The sequence below is a fragment of the Cherax quadricarinatus genome, chromosome 17 (genome assembly GCF_038502225.1).
Source record: "Cherax quadricarinatus isolate ZL_2023a chromosome 17, ASM3850222v1, whole genome shotgun sequence".
NCBI classification, from domain to species: Eukaryota; Metazoa; Arthropoda; class Malacostraca; order Decapoda; family Parastacidae; genus Cherax; species Cherax quadricarinatus.
Window position 1 is genome coordinate 23,458,667 of NC_091308.1, and position 14,460 is coordinate 23,473,126.

The following is a 14,460-nucleotide window of genomic DNA, read 5'->3' on the forward strand; positions in this document are numbered from 1 at the left end:
TATCATATGGTACCATTGTACCAAATGGTGCCATTCTACCATATGGTACCATTGTATCATATGGTACCATTGTATCATGTGCCATATGGTACCATTGTATCATATGATGCCATTGTACCATATGGTACCATTGCACCCTATGGTACCATTGCACTCTATGGCACCATTGTACCATATGGTACTACAATGGTACCATATATTCTCCTTATAGAGAATATATGGTATCATTGTATCATGTGCCATTGTACCATATTGTACCATATGGTACCATTGTATCATATGATGCCATTGTACCATATGGTACCATTGCACCCTATGGCACCATTGTACCATATGATACTATATGGTACCGTTGTATTCAACACAATAACCGCACTAATATTTTCATCATTTTGTTTACAATAAATTTATAAACAAGTTTTGTAAGCAATATAATGATAAACAAATTAGTGCAGTTATTGTGTAGAATACAATGAGTGTACACTTATACAATATACATTATACTGGTCTCACAGGCCACAAATGTTATTAGAAAAAAGAAAAAAATTAGAAAAGAAAAGAAAAAAGTATAAAAAACATAAAATAAAAAAATGGGATTTTGCGGAAGTCACTAATGTTGCCACCACCCGGTCATTTTGGGTCAACTTCCCACCGCTGTATCTCGGCAAGTACTGATCAGAAAAAACTTTTTTTTTTGTCTTATTACCTTCACAAAAATATACTCTTTGATTCTGTAAGAAAAAATATTTTTTTTTTTTTTTTCAAAATTTCTTGGACACTGGAGCACCACTTCAGATTTTGGCCTTGGACCCTGAAGGGGTTAATGATCCATTCATCATGTCACATTGTATTGTTTATGTACTACATCTATATTTCATGTAAAAAATTTTTTTGTTTTAATACTTCTGGGTGTTAGGAATGGATTAATTGTATTTACATTATTTCTTATGGGGAAAATTGATTAAAAAATCGTCAATTTCAATAATCGTTGCACTTCCAGGAACGGATTAACGACGATAAATGAGGGACAACTGTATGTACATACTGCATATAATTTACTTTGACAACACCACCACCAGACAGCAGTGTCAATCAAAACAATGGTCACCAGTGCACATGTGCTTACAGAGTTACCCTCGCAGTGCAAGGAATTCTCGTGATTTCCATATATTTTGTGCAGTTAATTCGCCAGATTTCTTTCTTCTGGCCATGGCTCCCAAGAAAGCAAGTGCAGTAGACAGTACCGAGAAGAAAAAGAGGACGATTTGCATGGAATTAAAGCAAGAAATGATTAATAAGCACAGACTAGGGTTGAGGACTTAGTGAGTTGAGTACAAGCATAGCCCCTCTGCTATATGTACAATACTAAAGCAGAAGGAATCTATAAGGCTATAGTGCCAGCAAAGGGCATTACAGTAATTTCTAAGCAGTGGACCTCTGTCAATGAAAAGATGGAAAACTGCTGTTGACATGGTTGACAGAGAAACAGCTCACAAGAGATATGCAGTGTAGTGAGATAAACATAAAAATTGTGCATAACAGTTCTTAACCCTTTAACTGTCGTGGTCGTATATATACGTCATAGGAGATACCGTGTTTGATGTATCTATACGCATAAATTCTAGCGGCTTCAAATCAAGCAGGAGAAAGCTGGTAGGCCCACATGTGAGAGAATGGGTCTCCATGGTCAGTGTGCACCATATAAAAAAATCGGGGAGCCAGTGGTGCATTGTGGGAATGCCATTTCAGCATGTCTAGCTGTAAGAAATATGTCCCAATATGACTCAGTTTTTAGCAAGCCGCTAACCAGACTGAGAGTCGAAGATCAAAATGAATTTTTTATGAGAGAGCCACAGAATTTGGTTAACACAAGCCTATCCGATGTTATCCTGATGCCAAATGACTTTGAACAGGCGATAAATGACATGCCCATGCACTCTGCCCCAGGGCCAGACTCGTGGAACTCCGTGTTCATCAAGAACTGCAAGAAGCCCCTATCACGAGCCTTTTCCATCCTGTGGAGAGGGAGCATGGACACGGGGGTCGTCCCACAGTTACTAAAAACAACAGACATAGCCCCACTCCACAAAGAGGGCAGTAAAGCAACAGCAAAGAACTACAGACCGATAGCACTAACATCCCATATCATAAAAATCTTTGAAAGGGTCCTAAGAAGCAAGATCACCACACATCTAGAAACCCATCAGTTACACAACCCAGGGCAACATGGGTTTAGAACAGGTTGCTCCTGTCTGTCTCAACTATTGGATCACTACGACAAGGTCCTAGATGCACTAGAAGACAAAAAGAATGCAGATGTAATATATACAGACTTTGCAAAAGCCTTCGACAAGTGTGACCATGGCGTAATAGCGCACAAAATGTGTGCTAAAGGAATAACAGGAAAAGTCGGTCGATGGACCTATAATTTCCTCACTAACAGAACACAGAGAGTAGTCGTCAACAGAGTAAAGTCCGAGGCAGCTACGGTGAAAAGCTCTGTTCCACAAGGCACAGTACTCGCTCCCATCTTGTTCCTCATCCTAATATCCGACATAGACAAGGATGTCAGCCACAGCACCGTGTCTTCCTTTGCAGATGACACCCGAATCTGCATGACAGTGTCTTCCATTGCAGACACTGCAAGGCTCCAGGCGGACATCAACCAAATCTTTCAGTGGGCTGCAGAAAACAATATGAAGTTCAACGATGAGAAATTTCAATTACTCAGATATGGTAAACACGAGGAAATTAAATCTTCATCAGAGTACAAAACAAATTCTGGCCACAGAATAGAGCGAAACACCAACGTCAAAGACCTGGGAGTGATCATGTCGGAGGATCTCACCTTCAAGGACCATAACATTGTATCAATCGCATCTGCTAGAAAAATGACAGGATGGATAATGAGAACCTTCAAAACTAGGGAGGCCAAGCCCATGATGACACTCTTCAGGTCACTTGTTCTATCTAGGCTGGAATATTGCTGCACACTAACAGCACCTTTTAAGGCAGGTGAAATTGCTGACCTAGAAAATGTACAGAGAACCTTCACGGCACGCATAACGGAGATAAAACACCTCAATTACTGGGAGCGCTTGAGGTTCCTAAACCTGTATTCCCTGGAACGCAGGCGGGAGAGATACATGATTATATACACCTGGAAAATCCTAGAGGGACTAGTACCGAACTTGCACACGAAAATCACTCACTACGAAAGCAAAAGACTTGGCAGACGATGCAACATCCCCCCAATGAAAAGCAGGGGTGTCACTAGCACGTTAAGAGACCATACAATAAGTGTCAGGGGCCCGAGACTGTTCAACTGCCTCCCAGCATACATAAGGGGGATTACCAACAGACCCCTGGCAGTCTTCAAGCTGGCACTGGACAAGCACCTAAAGTCGGTTCCTGACCAGCCGGGCTGTGGCTCGTACGTTGGTTTGCGTGCAGCCAGCAGTAACAGCCTGGTTGATCAGGCTCTGATCCACCAGGAGGCCTGGTCACAGACCTGGCCGTGGGGGCGTTGACCCCTGGAACTCCCTCCAGGTAAACTCCAGGTAAACATAATTTATTAATTCTAGAGTGTGTATCAGGTTTCTGTGTTATTTGTATTGTTTATTATGTCATATTAGATGAATTGTGACAGATAAATAAGCCGTAGAGTTGATATTAGGGTTATTTTGTCATGCCTCCCGAGAGCAGGAATTCAGCTGGAATGAATTAATTGCATTTCAGTTAATTTAAATGAGGAAAATTGACCCAGCAAACAAACAAAGAACAAATCACGATACGAACAAGTCCACTGAACAGATTAAATTTGTAACCCGAGGTTCCACTGTACAACAAATTTCCAAGAAAATCTCTAAAACAGTAGGCATACTATCAAAGATATGGTATTATGTTCCACAATCAGCATTCCTTGCACTGTATCACTCACTCATCTACCCTTATCTCACCTATGGAATTTGTGCATGGGGATCAACAACATTAAATCACCTAAGACCACTAATAACCCTGCAAAAGGCGACAGTCAGAATGATGATAAATTCCCACTCCAGACAGCATACTCCACCAAAAGTCTAAAACTACTCACCATAAAGAACATCTCTTCTTATTCTTGTGCCTACTACGTACATAGAACACTACACTCAAACATAAACCCTTCACTCAAACTTCTCTTCACCAATCTTAACAGGACACACGACCATAACACAAGACACAGATCACTTTTTGATGTACCCCGTGTCCACACCACACTATGTAAGAACTCTATGCACATAAAGGGCCCCAAAATTTGGAACTCGTTACCAGTAAATACTAAAGTAACCTGGTCTGAACATCAATTCAAGACTCTTCTCAAAAACCATCTACTCACCCTAAACTAAATATTCAATACTCAATACTTAAATTAAGATCTCCCAATTACCTAAATCTTAACATTTCAAAATTTAAATACGCAAAGTTCATACATAACTTAATACTACTATACTGAAGTATAAATACCTGCACAAAACTATACTGCCTTACACCATATTGCATCATTCTCATGCTCTAAATTACTTTCACCATCGCTCAGTATTATATTCCAGTAATATAACTTAAATATTTACTATTGATATATACAACCTACAGAATACCTTCATATTGTCCCAATGTAATATCCCCAGATTTTAACTTGAGTTAACTTACTGTCTGCTTTAAATAAAAACAGATATACAACTGAAATAAACTTTGATCAATTTCTCTAGTATTAAGTAGTCTGTAATCCATTAATTTAGTCTGCCCATAATGCCACGGCAAGATAGTGGCTCTCTTTGCCTACAACTCATTAATGTAACTAAAGAATCTCAATGTAAACTTGCAAGAAATAAAAATTGTATTGTATATGGTGTGATTTTGTGGAATTTATCTCAGTAAGCTATTAATGTGTGTGCAGGAAAATTAAAGCCTGAGAAGTGTAATAGCTTCCATTAATTTTACTAATATCCACTTTTTTGTATATTATGATATACTGTAAATAGAATCTGCATATCATGATATTTTTTACATATTTTTTTAGCTACGTATTGTGTCTGGTGGAAAGGGAAGGTGCATAGCAGAAATGAGGATTGAAAAAGAGCACACTAATCGAATTGGAGTTCTGCATGGAGGTTTTACAGCAATGCTAGTAGATGCTGTTTCTACAATGGCATTGAGAACTACAGAAAAAGCAGTTCCTGGAATTTCTGTGGACATCAGTGTTACGTAAGTTACTACAGTATTCATAAATAGAAGAAAGAATTTGTGTAATTTTTCAGCAAATGACAATGAAAGATTGTGTATTGATACCATTGATAGGTATAATTCAAAGAGTAGAAAAGTAATTTTTTGAGAGGGTTAGGTCATTTGGAGCATGGCTTCCAGCTATTTCTTCCTCCTGTATGTTCTGGCCTCATGAGTAATACTATACTCAATGCACCTTGCAAAAACACGTACACCTACCATCCGACTTACGACCTGCTCAACATACGTCCACTCGACTTACGACCGTGCATCTGGCAGCTGGGCTGGGCTGGCTGATGCACACGGCTGTACAATATTTGACAATACTCGCGGCGGCAATGCGTCATGCAGGCAGCATCAGTTTGAGTAACCCTGCCCTATCAGCAGCATCATACTGTATTAACTGTACTAACTGGACAGTAAATTTCACCATGGCCCCTAAGATGAAGTCTGTATCTTGCACTAGAGATTGTGGCAAGAAAGGCTCTTACTCTCAAACTCTCTTATTTGTTTTCACTGTTGCACATAAACCTGTCTGTATCTGTCTGCCTGTATATCTGTGTCTGTCTGTATCTCTGTGTGTTTGTTTATCTGTCTGTCTACCTGTGTGTCTGTTTTTCTGTCTACCTGTGTCTGTCTCCCTGTGTGTCTGTCTTTCTGTCTACCTGTGTGTCTGTCTTTATGTCTACCTGTGTGTCTGTCTTTATGTCTACCTGTGTGTCTGTCTTTATGTCTACCTGTGTCTGTCTACTTGTGTGTCTGTCTTTCTGTCTACCTGTGTGTCTGTCTTTGTCTACCTGTGTGTGTCTGTCTACCTGTGTGTGTCTTTCTGTCTACCTGTGTGTCTTTCTGTCTATCTGTGTGTGTCTTTCTGTCTACCTGTGTGTCTGTCTTTCTGTCTACCTGTGTCTGTCTTTCTGTCTGCTTGTCTGTCTCAGAGCCACTCATTAAGAGTGTAATTGGTCTTGAAGACTCCATATTAATAATGATAATAACAATAATAATCACTGAGGCACATTAAATGTGTATAAAACGTTAATGTAGACATTTTGCTTAATCCATCTATGACTTTTTTTCAGAATTATATAATAAACATGCTACATAACATATAAACATATAAATTAACAAATATGAGATGTTTTTCTGGTCGGCTTGACAGAGTGAACAAAAACCATTCGTGTCCGGGCTGGTAACAACAACAACAACAACAACAATGTTTGTTTACATAACTCGTGAACCTTCTACACTCTCATTCTCTCTCTCATTTATTCATTTAATCTTGTTTACTCACCTCTCACATTAAGACTACAGATATTTTAAGGTAAGTAATGAGTGGACATGATTATTATATTATAGTTTAATAATAATATTATTATTAATATTAGTACATATGTATTATTGTAATAATAATAATAATTATAATTAATATTATTAATATTATTATTATTAATTAATATTATTATGGAAGAAGTGAATGTTTTCAGATACTTGGGAGTTGACGTGTCGGCGGATGGATTTATGAAGGATGAGGTTAATCATAGAATTGAAGAGGGAAAAAAGGTGAGTGGTGCGTTGAGGTATATGTGGAGTCAAAAAACGTTATCTATGGAGGCAAAGAAGGGAATGTATGAAAGTATAGTAGTACCAACACTCTTATATGGATGTGAAGCTTGGGTGGTAAATGCAGCAGCGAGGAGACGGTTGGAGGCAGTGGAGATGTCCTGTCTAAGGGCAATGTGTGGTGTAAATATTATGCAGAAAATTCGGAGTGTGGAAATTAGGAGAAGGTGTGGAGTTAATAAAAGCATTAGTCAGAGGGCAGAAGAGGGGTTGTTGAGGTGGTTTGGTCATTTAGAGAGAATGGATCAAAGTAGAATGACATGGAAAGCATATAAATCTATAGGGGAAGGAAAGAGGGGTAGGGGTCGTCCTCGAAAGGGTTGGAAAGAGGGGGTAAAGGAGGTTTTGTGGGTGAGGGGCTTGGACTTCCAGCAAGCGTGCATGAGCGTGTTAGATAGGAGTGAATGGAGACGAATGATACTTGGGACCTGATGATCTGTTGGAGTGTGAGCAGGGTAATATTTAGTGAAGGGATTCAGGGAAACCGGTTATTTTCATATAGTCGGACTTGAGTCCTGGAAATGGGAAGTACAATGCCTGCACCTTAAAGGAGGGGTTTGGGATATTGGCAGTTTGGAGGGATATGTTGTGTATCTCTATACGTATATGCTTCTAAACTGTTATATTCTGAGCACCTCTGCAAAAGCAGTGATAATGTGTGAGTGTGGTGAAAGTGTTGAATGATGATGAAAGTATTTTCTTTTTGGGGATTTTCTTTCTTTTTTTGGGTCACCCTGCCTTGGTGGGAGACGACCGACTTGTTGAAAAAAAAAAAAAAAAAAAATTATTATTTAGGGCACTGGAGCACAGATCCACTGTATAGCACTTTGTCTGGATTTTTTTGGGTTATTCTAGGTGATTTATACTATGTATGATAACTTCATTTATGTGTACCTGAGAGAGAGAGAGAGAGAGAGAGAGACATACAGAGAGAGAGAGATACAGAGAGAGAGATACAGAGAGAGAGATACAGAGAGAATCCTTAACCTGTAAATAGCTTGTCAATAAAACTAGGGATCCTTAACCTTGTCAAACCCTGTGTAAAAAAAAAAAAAAAAGAGAGAATAGAGAGAGAGCCAAATTCAGTCAGCCAGTCAGCCAACCACCCACCCGGCCCCCCACCCAGCCAACCAGCCAGCCAGCCGGATACGTATTACACATGTTCCAGAGTTGTTTCTCTTTACTTAGGGTATAGGTTATACTACATTCTGGCAGGATGACATGACCAGTGGTATTCTTCCATTCCACTGTGTAGACAATACATAAAGATAACAGTAACATATGATACTGTATGCGATGTAAAATTTACAATACAGTTCACTACCATGTATACATTATATACAGTACATAAATAATTAAAATATAACAATAGAAGTAAATTATGGTTAAAAGAATGAAATAATGATTGTGCATTACATTACAGTACTATGTAGGTAGTTTATATAGGAAAGGTTTGACATTATGCCCTGCCCAGTATGTTGGCAATTTTCAAAGGTTCGACTTACGTCCATTTTGACTTACGACTGGTTGGTCGGAACCAAGCTTGGTTGTAAGTCGGATGGTACCTGTAAAAGTATGTACAGGAAGGCCCCGCTTTACGGCGTTTCACTTTACGGCGTTCCGCTAATACGGACATTTCAAATTATGACCAAAACTCGCTATATGGCTCCCCCCACCTGACTTTCTAATACGGTCACCATGCCCCACCCTGTTTGTTAACATTCTCCATGAGCTCAGTAAGCACTAAGTCTCTCCATTTTGTCTGGAAACTCCAAAATTTCAAATGTTTTTAAAAGTTATTTCATATTTTATATATACTCTGATAATTATACTTATGTATACCTGTACCTAAATAAACTTACATACATCGAGTCATTTAAATGTCGTATATTACGTTAATATACACATTTTCATTAATCCATCCATGATATTTTTTTCAAAATTATATAATAAACACGATGCATAACATATAAATAAGATAAATACACCCCACAGTAGAATAAATAAACATAAATGTGATCTGTGGTAGGAGACGACTTCCACAAGTGGTGATAATAACAATAGTCACGGAGTCTCATTAAATGTCGTATATTACGGTAATATACACATTTTCATTAATCCAGCCATGATATTTTTTTCAAAATTATATAATAAACACGATACATAACATAAAAAGATGATAAATACACCCCACAATAGAATAAATAAACATAAATATAAGATGTGGGAGCCTGGTTTGTTTACTCTGTGCCTGGCCTGTCACCTCTCATGTACTCATTCTTTCTCTCTCTCATTTATTCGTTTTATCTCATTTACTTAATCCTGACCCTACATTAAGACTACAAATATTTTAAGGTAAGTAATGAGTGAACTGTATATACATTTTATCGCTCTGGGATGCTTAAATATCATAGAATAGTATGTGTGGGTGGGGTGGCCTGGTGAAATAGCCTGGCTATTACAATACATACCACACTTGATTTCTTACAATAAATACTACTTGTCTCACCCTAGATTAAGACTATAAATATTTTAAGGTAAGTAATGAGTGCACTATGTGTGTATTGTACCTTTTTATTGTTTTTTGATGCCTGGTTCTATTGCTAACTTAATATATGTTAGTGTAAACTTGTTATCTAGTGTTTGTATGCATTTATAAGTGGAAAAAAAGGGTGTTCCACTTTACGGTGATTTCCGCTTTACGGCGGTAGCCTGGAACCTAACCCGCCGTATAAGTGGGGCCTTCCTGTACATAGAAATAGTGCAACCAGCAGGATTCAAACCCACGTTGATAGCTGCGTAAATATTCTGTGCATACTTCATAACAGGTTCTTACCCAAAACATAGGGAACTAATATTACATTCAGACATTTTCAGTCTTTGCCTCTGTTGCAACACTAATTGTGTTGACACAAGTTCATTCATAACCAAATACTGTTTACTAGAGAACAGAAAGGCGCAGTACTGTGACTGAAACAATACACACATAACCTGCACATAGGAAAGAGAAGTTTATGACAATGTTTCAGTCTAACTTGGACCATTTACAAGTCACACTAACACATGAAGATGAGGGAGCCAGTCTCTTGTGCCACTACCACTACTCCCCAACTTTTTGTCTCTTGTGCCACTACCACTACTCCCCTACTTTCTCTCTTTTGTGCCACTACCACTACTTCCCCTACTTTCTACTACCACTACTACTTCCACTACCAGCATTACCTCTACCACTACTTCTTCATTTCCTTCTTTTGTTATCTCTTTGTCCCGTCCCTGCCCTCTTCTTCTATATATACTGGCTTCCTCACCTTCATGTGTTAGTGTGACTTGTAAATGCTCCAAGTCAAACCAAAATGTTATAAGCTTCTCTCTCCTATGTGTGGGTTATTTATGTACTATTTACTACTTTGAGGAGTTACCACATGTCTCCATGGGTCCTAACTGATCTCTGTTCAGGCAACTGTACATAGTGTATTTTTGAGAGTATGTCTGTTGTTATGGATTTTTTTCTAGAGTTGTGCTAAATGAGTGTTTTGAATTTTAGTTTCTTATCAAGGTGTATACTCAGGAATTTTCCATCATCTTATTTTTCAGCATATGTATTATTTACCTTTATGCTGAACAGAATAGTCTTATTTTGTTCCCAAACATAATGTCATCATCAAGTAGATCTTTATGAGCTTGTCATTAACTGAGTTGTTGAAGACAGTTGGATCTACATTTGAGATGACAAAAGATGTGTCATCTGCATACAGAATTGGTGTAAGTTCCTGGGATGCATAAGGGAAGTCATTGATGTAGATGAGAATAGTACACAGATAACTTGCACATAAGAGAGAGAGAAGCTTATGATGAAGTTTTGGTCTGACTTGGACCATTCACGCCAACACAAAAGAGAGGGAGGGAACCAGTATACATAGGCGAGCTGGACAGGGACAGGACCAAGAGAGGAAGGAAAAGAAGTAGTGGTAGTGGTAAGGCTGGTAGTAGAAGTATTAATAGAAGTGGTAGCAGTAGTAGAAATTAGGGTGAGTAGTTTTAGTGGGACAAGAGATAGAAAAGGGAGTGAAGGGTGAAAGGAGGCAAAAGTAAAGTTAGTGGCAAACGTAGTAGGAATGGTAGTACAGTGGACCCCCGGCTTATGATGTCATTGGATTAAGTAATAATCGGATTAAGTAACGTTTTTGCATCAAAATATTGGCTTGGTTAATGACAAAGAACTCGGTTAAAGTCATTCGTCCCGAACATGTCCGCGCAGCGTGAGCTGCCCGGACACTCCATGTGTAGCCAGTGTGCCATTATTTACAAACCATACCATGGGTGGGGTTTGAACCCATGGTCAGAGAGTCTCAAAACTCCAGACCATTGTGTTAGTCACTGGGCCAGCTAGCTTGAATATGATTCATCCAACTAGGTATGTGGTGTAGAAATATACCTAGTTGGATGAATTTTATTGAAGCTAGCTGGCCCAGTGGCTAACGTGATGATCTGGAGTTTTCAGACTCTCTGACTGTGGGTTCAAACCCCGACCGTGGTATGGTTTGTTTGCAATCGTGTCATTAGGATTTCGTGAGTCATTGTTTACAAGCCAGTGAGAACGATTCCACGTGTACATATGATACATTTTGTATTATTCCATTGTTTTTAGTGCTTGTAACTAAATAAGCCACCATGGGCCCAAAGAAAACTTCTAGTGCCAGCCCTTTGGTAAAGAGGGTGAGAAACACTATAGAATTCAAGAAAAAGTTTGTAGAATGATACGAAAGTGGTGGCGATAGAAGGTACTTCCAGGGTACTTCCCCACAAACCAGCCAGGGTACTTCCCCACAAACCAACCAGGGTACTTCCCCACACACCAGCCAGGGTACTTTCCCACAAACCAGCCAGGGTACCTCCCCACACACCAACCAGGGTATTTCCCCACAAACCAGCCAGGGTACTTCCCCCAAACCAGCCAGGGTACTTCCCCACAAACCAGCCAGGGTACATCACTACACACCAGACAGGGTACTTTCTCTCACACACACGATTTGATTTGATTGGGACTTGCACATGAGTGAATAGAATTATCAAAGCTTATTGCTTGAGAAACATTGAAAATTGGGTTGGACAAATATGATTCTGTTAGTGGGATGGTTTGTGAAGGACCTGCCTAGTATGGGCCAACAGGCCTGCTGCAGTGTTCCTGCTTTCTTATGTGCAAATATTTATGGATGAACATCACCCTGACACAGCTGTTGCAGGCCATGCTGGCAACATCTACAATGACAATGTTGTGTCCCATTTTAGGAAAATCTTAGAGACGCCAGAAACAGAGCTCTCTGGACAGATATTTTGTGCGACAGGGGTCCAGTAACTCTGAAGCTGGTCCTAGTGGCATTAAAAAACAAAGAAGGGAAGTAACCCCAGATAAGGACTTAGTACCTGAAGTCTTTATGGAAGGGGATTCCCCTTCCAAACACTAGTACACCTCTATCCTCTCCCTTCCTCCCATCTCATCACTCATCAGTAAGTCTTCAAGGTAAGTGTCATTTTATTATATATTTATTCTGCATGTCTTATTGTTTTCTGTGTAGGGAAATGTATATTTCATGTAAAAAAAATTTATTTTGTTTAATACTTTTGGGTGTCCGGAATGGATTAATTGGATTTCCATTATTTCTTATGGGGAAAATTAGTTTGGATTAAGACAGATTCGGTATGAGACACGCTCTCTGTAACGGATTAATGTTGTAATCCGTGGGTCCACTTTATTAGTAGAAGTGAGGTCAGCTAAAGAACAAGAAAAGGGAGCACTGCAGGGGAGCTAAGGGACCTAAGGAAAGCCTTTGATACAGTAGACCACAGCATCCTACTCCACAAACTTGATCATTATGGTATAAGAGGCCATGCATTTACATATTTCAAATCCTACCCTACTAACAGACATCAGTACATCTCTGTTAACCCCTTGACTGTTGCAACTCCAAATCCTGAGGTGTCTTCTGGTGTCGCAAAATTTCTGGAAAAAAAAAATATTTTTTCTTATGAAATGATAGAGAATCTTTTACTGATTGTAATGACATCAAAAGAACAAAATTTGATGGAAAACTGACAGAATTACACTCTTGCGAAGTTAGCGACCTCGGCGATATTTACAAATCGGCGATTTCGCCCATTTTGAGCCCAATTTTTGGATAATTCCATTGTTCCAGTCGACCAAACTCATAGCTATTTCTTAAGAACATTTTTTCTATCGATTGAGTACAAGAAACTGCCTATTTACCAATTTCATCTACCCAATAATGTGGTCAGAAATTTGCAATTTGGCCAATTTCACGAAAATTAAAAAATATGACAATTTCAAAATAGAGTCCAGAATGAACAATGCAGACATTCGTGGCTTTAAAAAAACATTTTCCTTGTTCATCAGTCATGTCTCCAGGCTCCTCTGATATTACTCTTGCTTTCTATTTTTAATTTTTATTCAAACAAAAAATGGAAGATTTACTGTTATGCAGACTACTGCAATATTGTAATAATTGTATAAATAATATCAACCCATTCATGACTGCATATTAGAATGGCTAGTTGGACATTTGTTGAAAAAATGACATCATTTGTTTACTTTTGAACATCGGCAAAAATCAAACATTTCCCCTACTTTGAGCTCCATTTCAAGGTTCTTTTCATAGTAAAACCAATCAAAAATCACTCTATTTCTATAATATGTTTTCCATTCTATCAAATGAGACCAAGAAAACGAGAATACAACCATAAATACTATACAAAAATAGACCACAAATTCGGCATTTCAATTAAAAAAAACGGTCGGAGTTTTTTTTCTCATTATGCACTACGTGCTGCAGGATTTTTTTATATGGTGCACACTGACCACACAGATTCATTCTCTCACATGTGGGCCTACCAGCTTTCTCCTGCTTGATTTGAAGCTGCTAGAATTTATGAGTATATATACATCAAAAATGGTGGCTCGTAAGATGTATATGCACGACCGAAACAGTCAAAGGGTTAAGGACAACCTCATCAACAAGACCACTGGATACTGGAGTACCACAGGTAAGTGTCCTTGGCCCCCTACTCTTCCTCTTATACATCAATGATCTTCCTAATCTTTCACAACACCTTAAACCTATTCTCTCTGCTGACAACATGACTTATGTCATCTCCCACCCTAATCTTGCCTCACTCAACACTATTGTTAATGAAGACCTAGTAAAAACATCGACCTGGATGACTGTCAATAAAATAACACTTAATGTTAACAAAACCTTCTACATTATGTTTGGGAGTACAACAGGTAATGCCCAGCTGAACATTATGATTGACAACACTCTTATTGCTAAACATAATGAGGGCAAATTCCTGGGTCTGCACCTTGACAGCAACCTGAAATTCAACAACACCCATATCCAACACATAACAAAAAAAGTATCCAAACAGTTGGAGTCCTCTCAAAGATACATTACTATGTACCACAATCAGCCCTACTCAAACTGTACTACTCACTCATCTATCCCTACTTCACCTCTGCTATTTGTGCCTGGAGATCAACAGCAACAACCCACCTAAAGC

At 38.8% G+C, this 14,460-nt stretch overlaps 1 protein-coding gene across 2 annotated transcripts in view; it reads left to right on the plus strand.

Moving 5' to 3' along the window:
* LOC128686360 (acyl-coenzyme A thioesterase 13) overlaps positions 1-14,460 on the plus strand; it is a 111,520-nt gene that overhangs the window by 50,189 nt on the left and 46,871 nt on the right. The window contains exons 3-4 of one of the 2 annotated variants that reach the window (XM_070085873.1): positions 5,063-5,247; positions 6,750-6,825. In XM_070085873.1, the coding sequence (XP_069941974.1) occupies positions 5,063-5,247; positions 6,750-6,825 (261 nt within the window). The remainder of the gene's footprint in view (positions 1-5,062; positions 5,248-6,749; positions 6,826-14,460) is intronic. The other variant, XM_070085872.1, reaches the window with a different exon arrangement.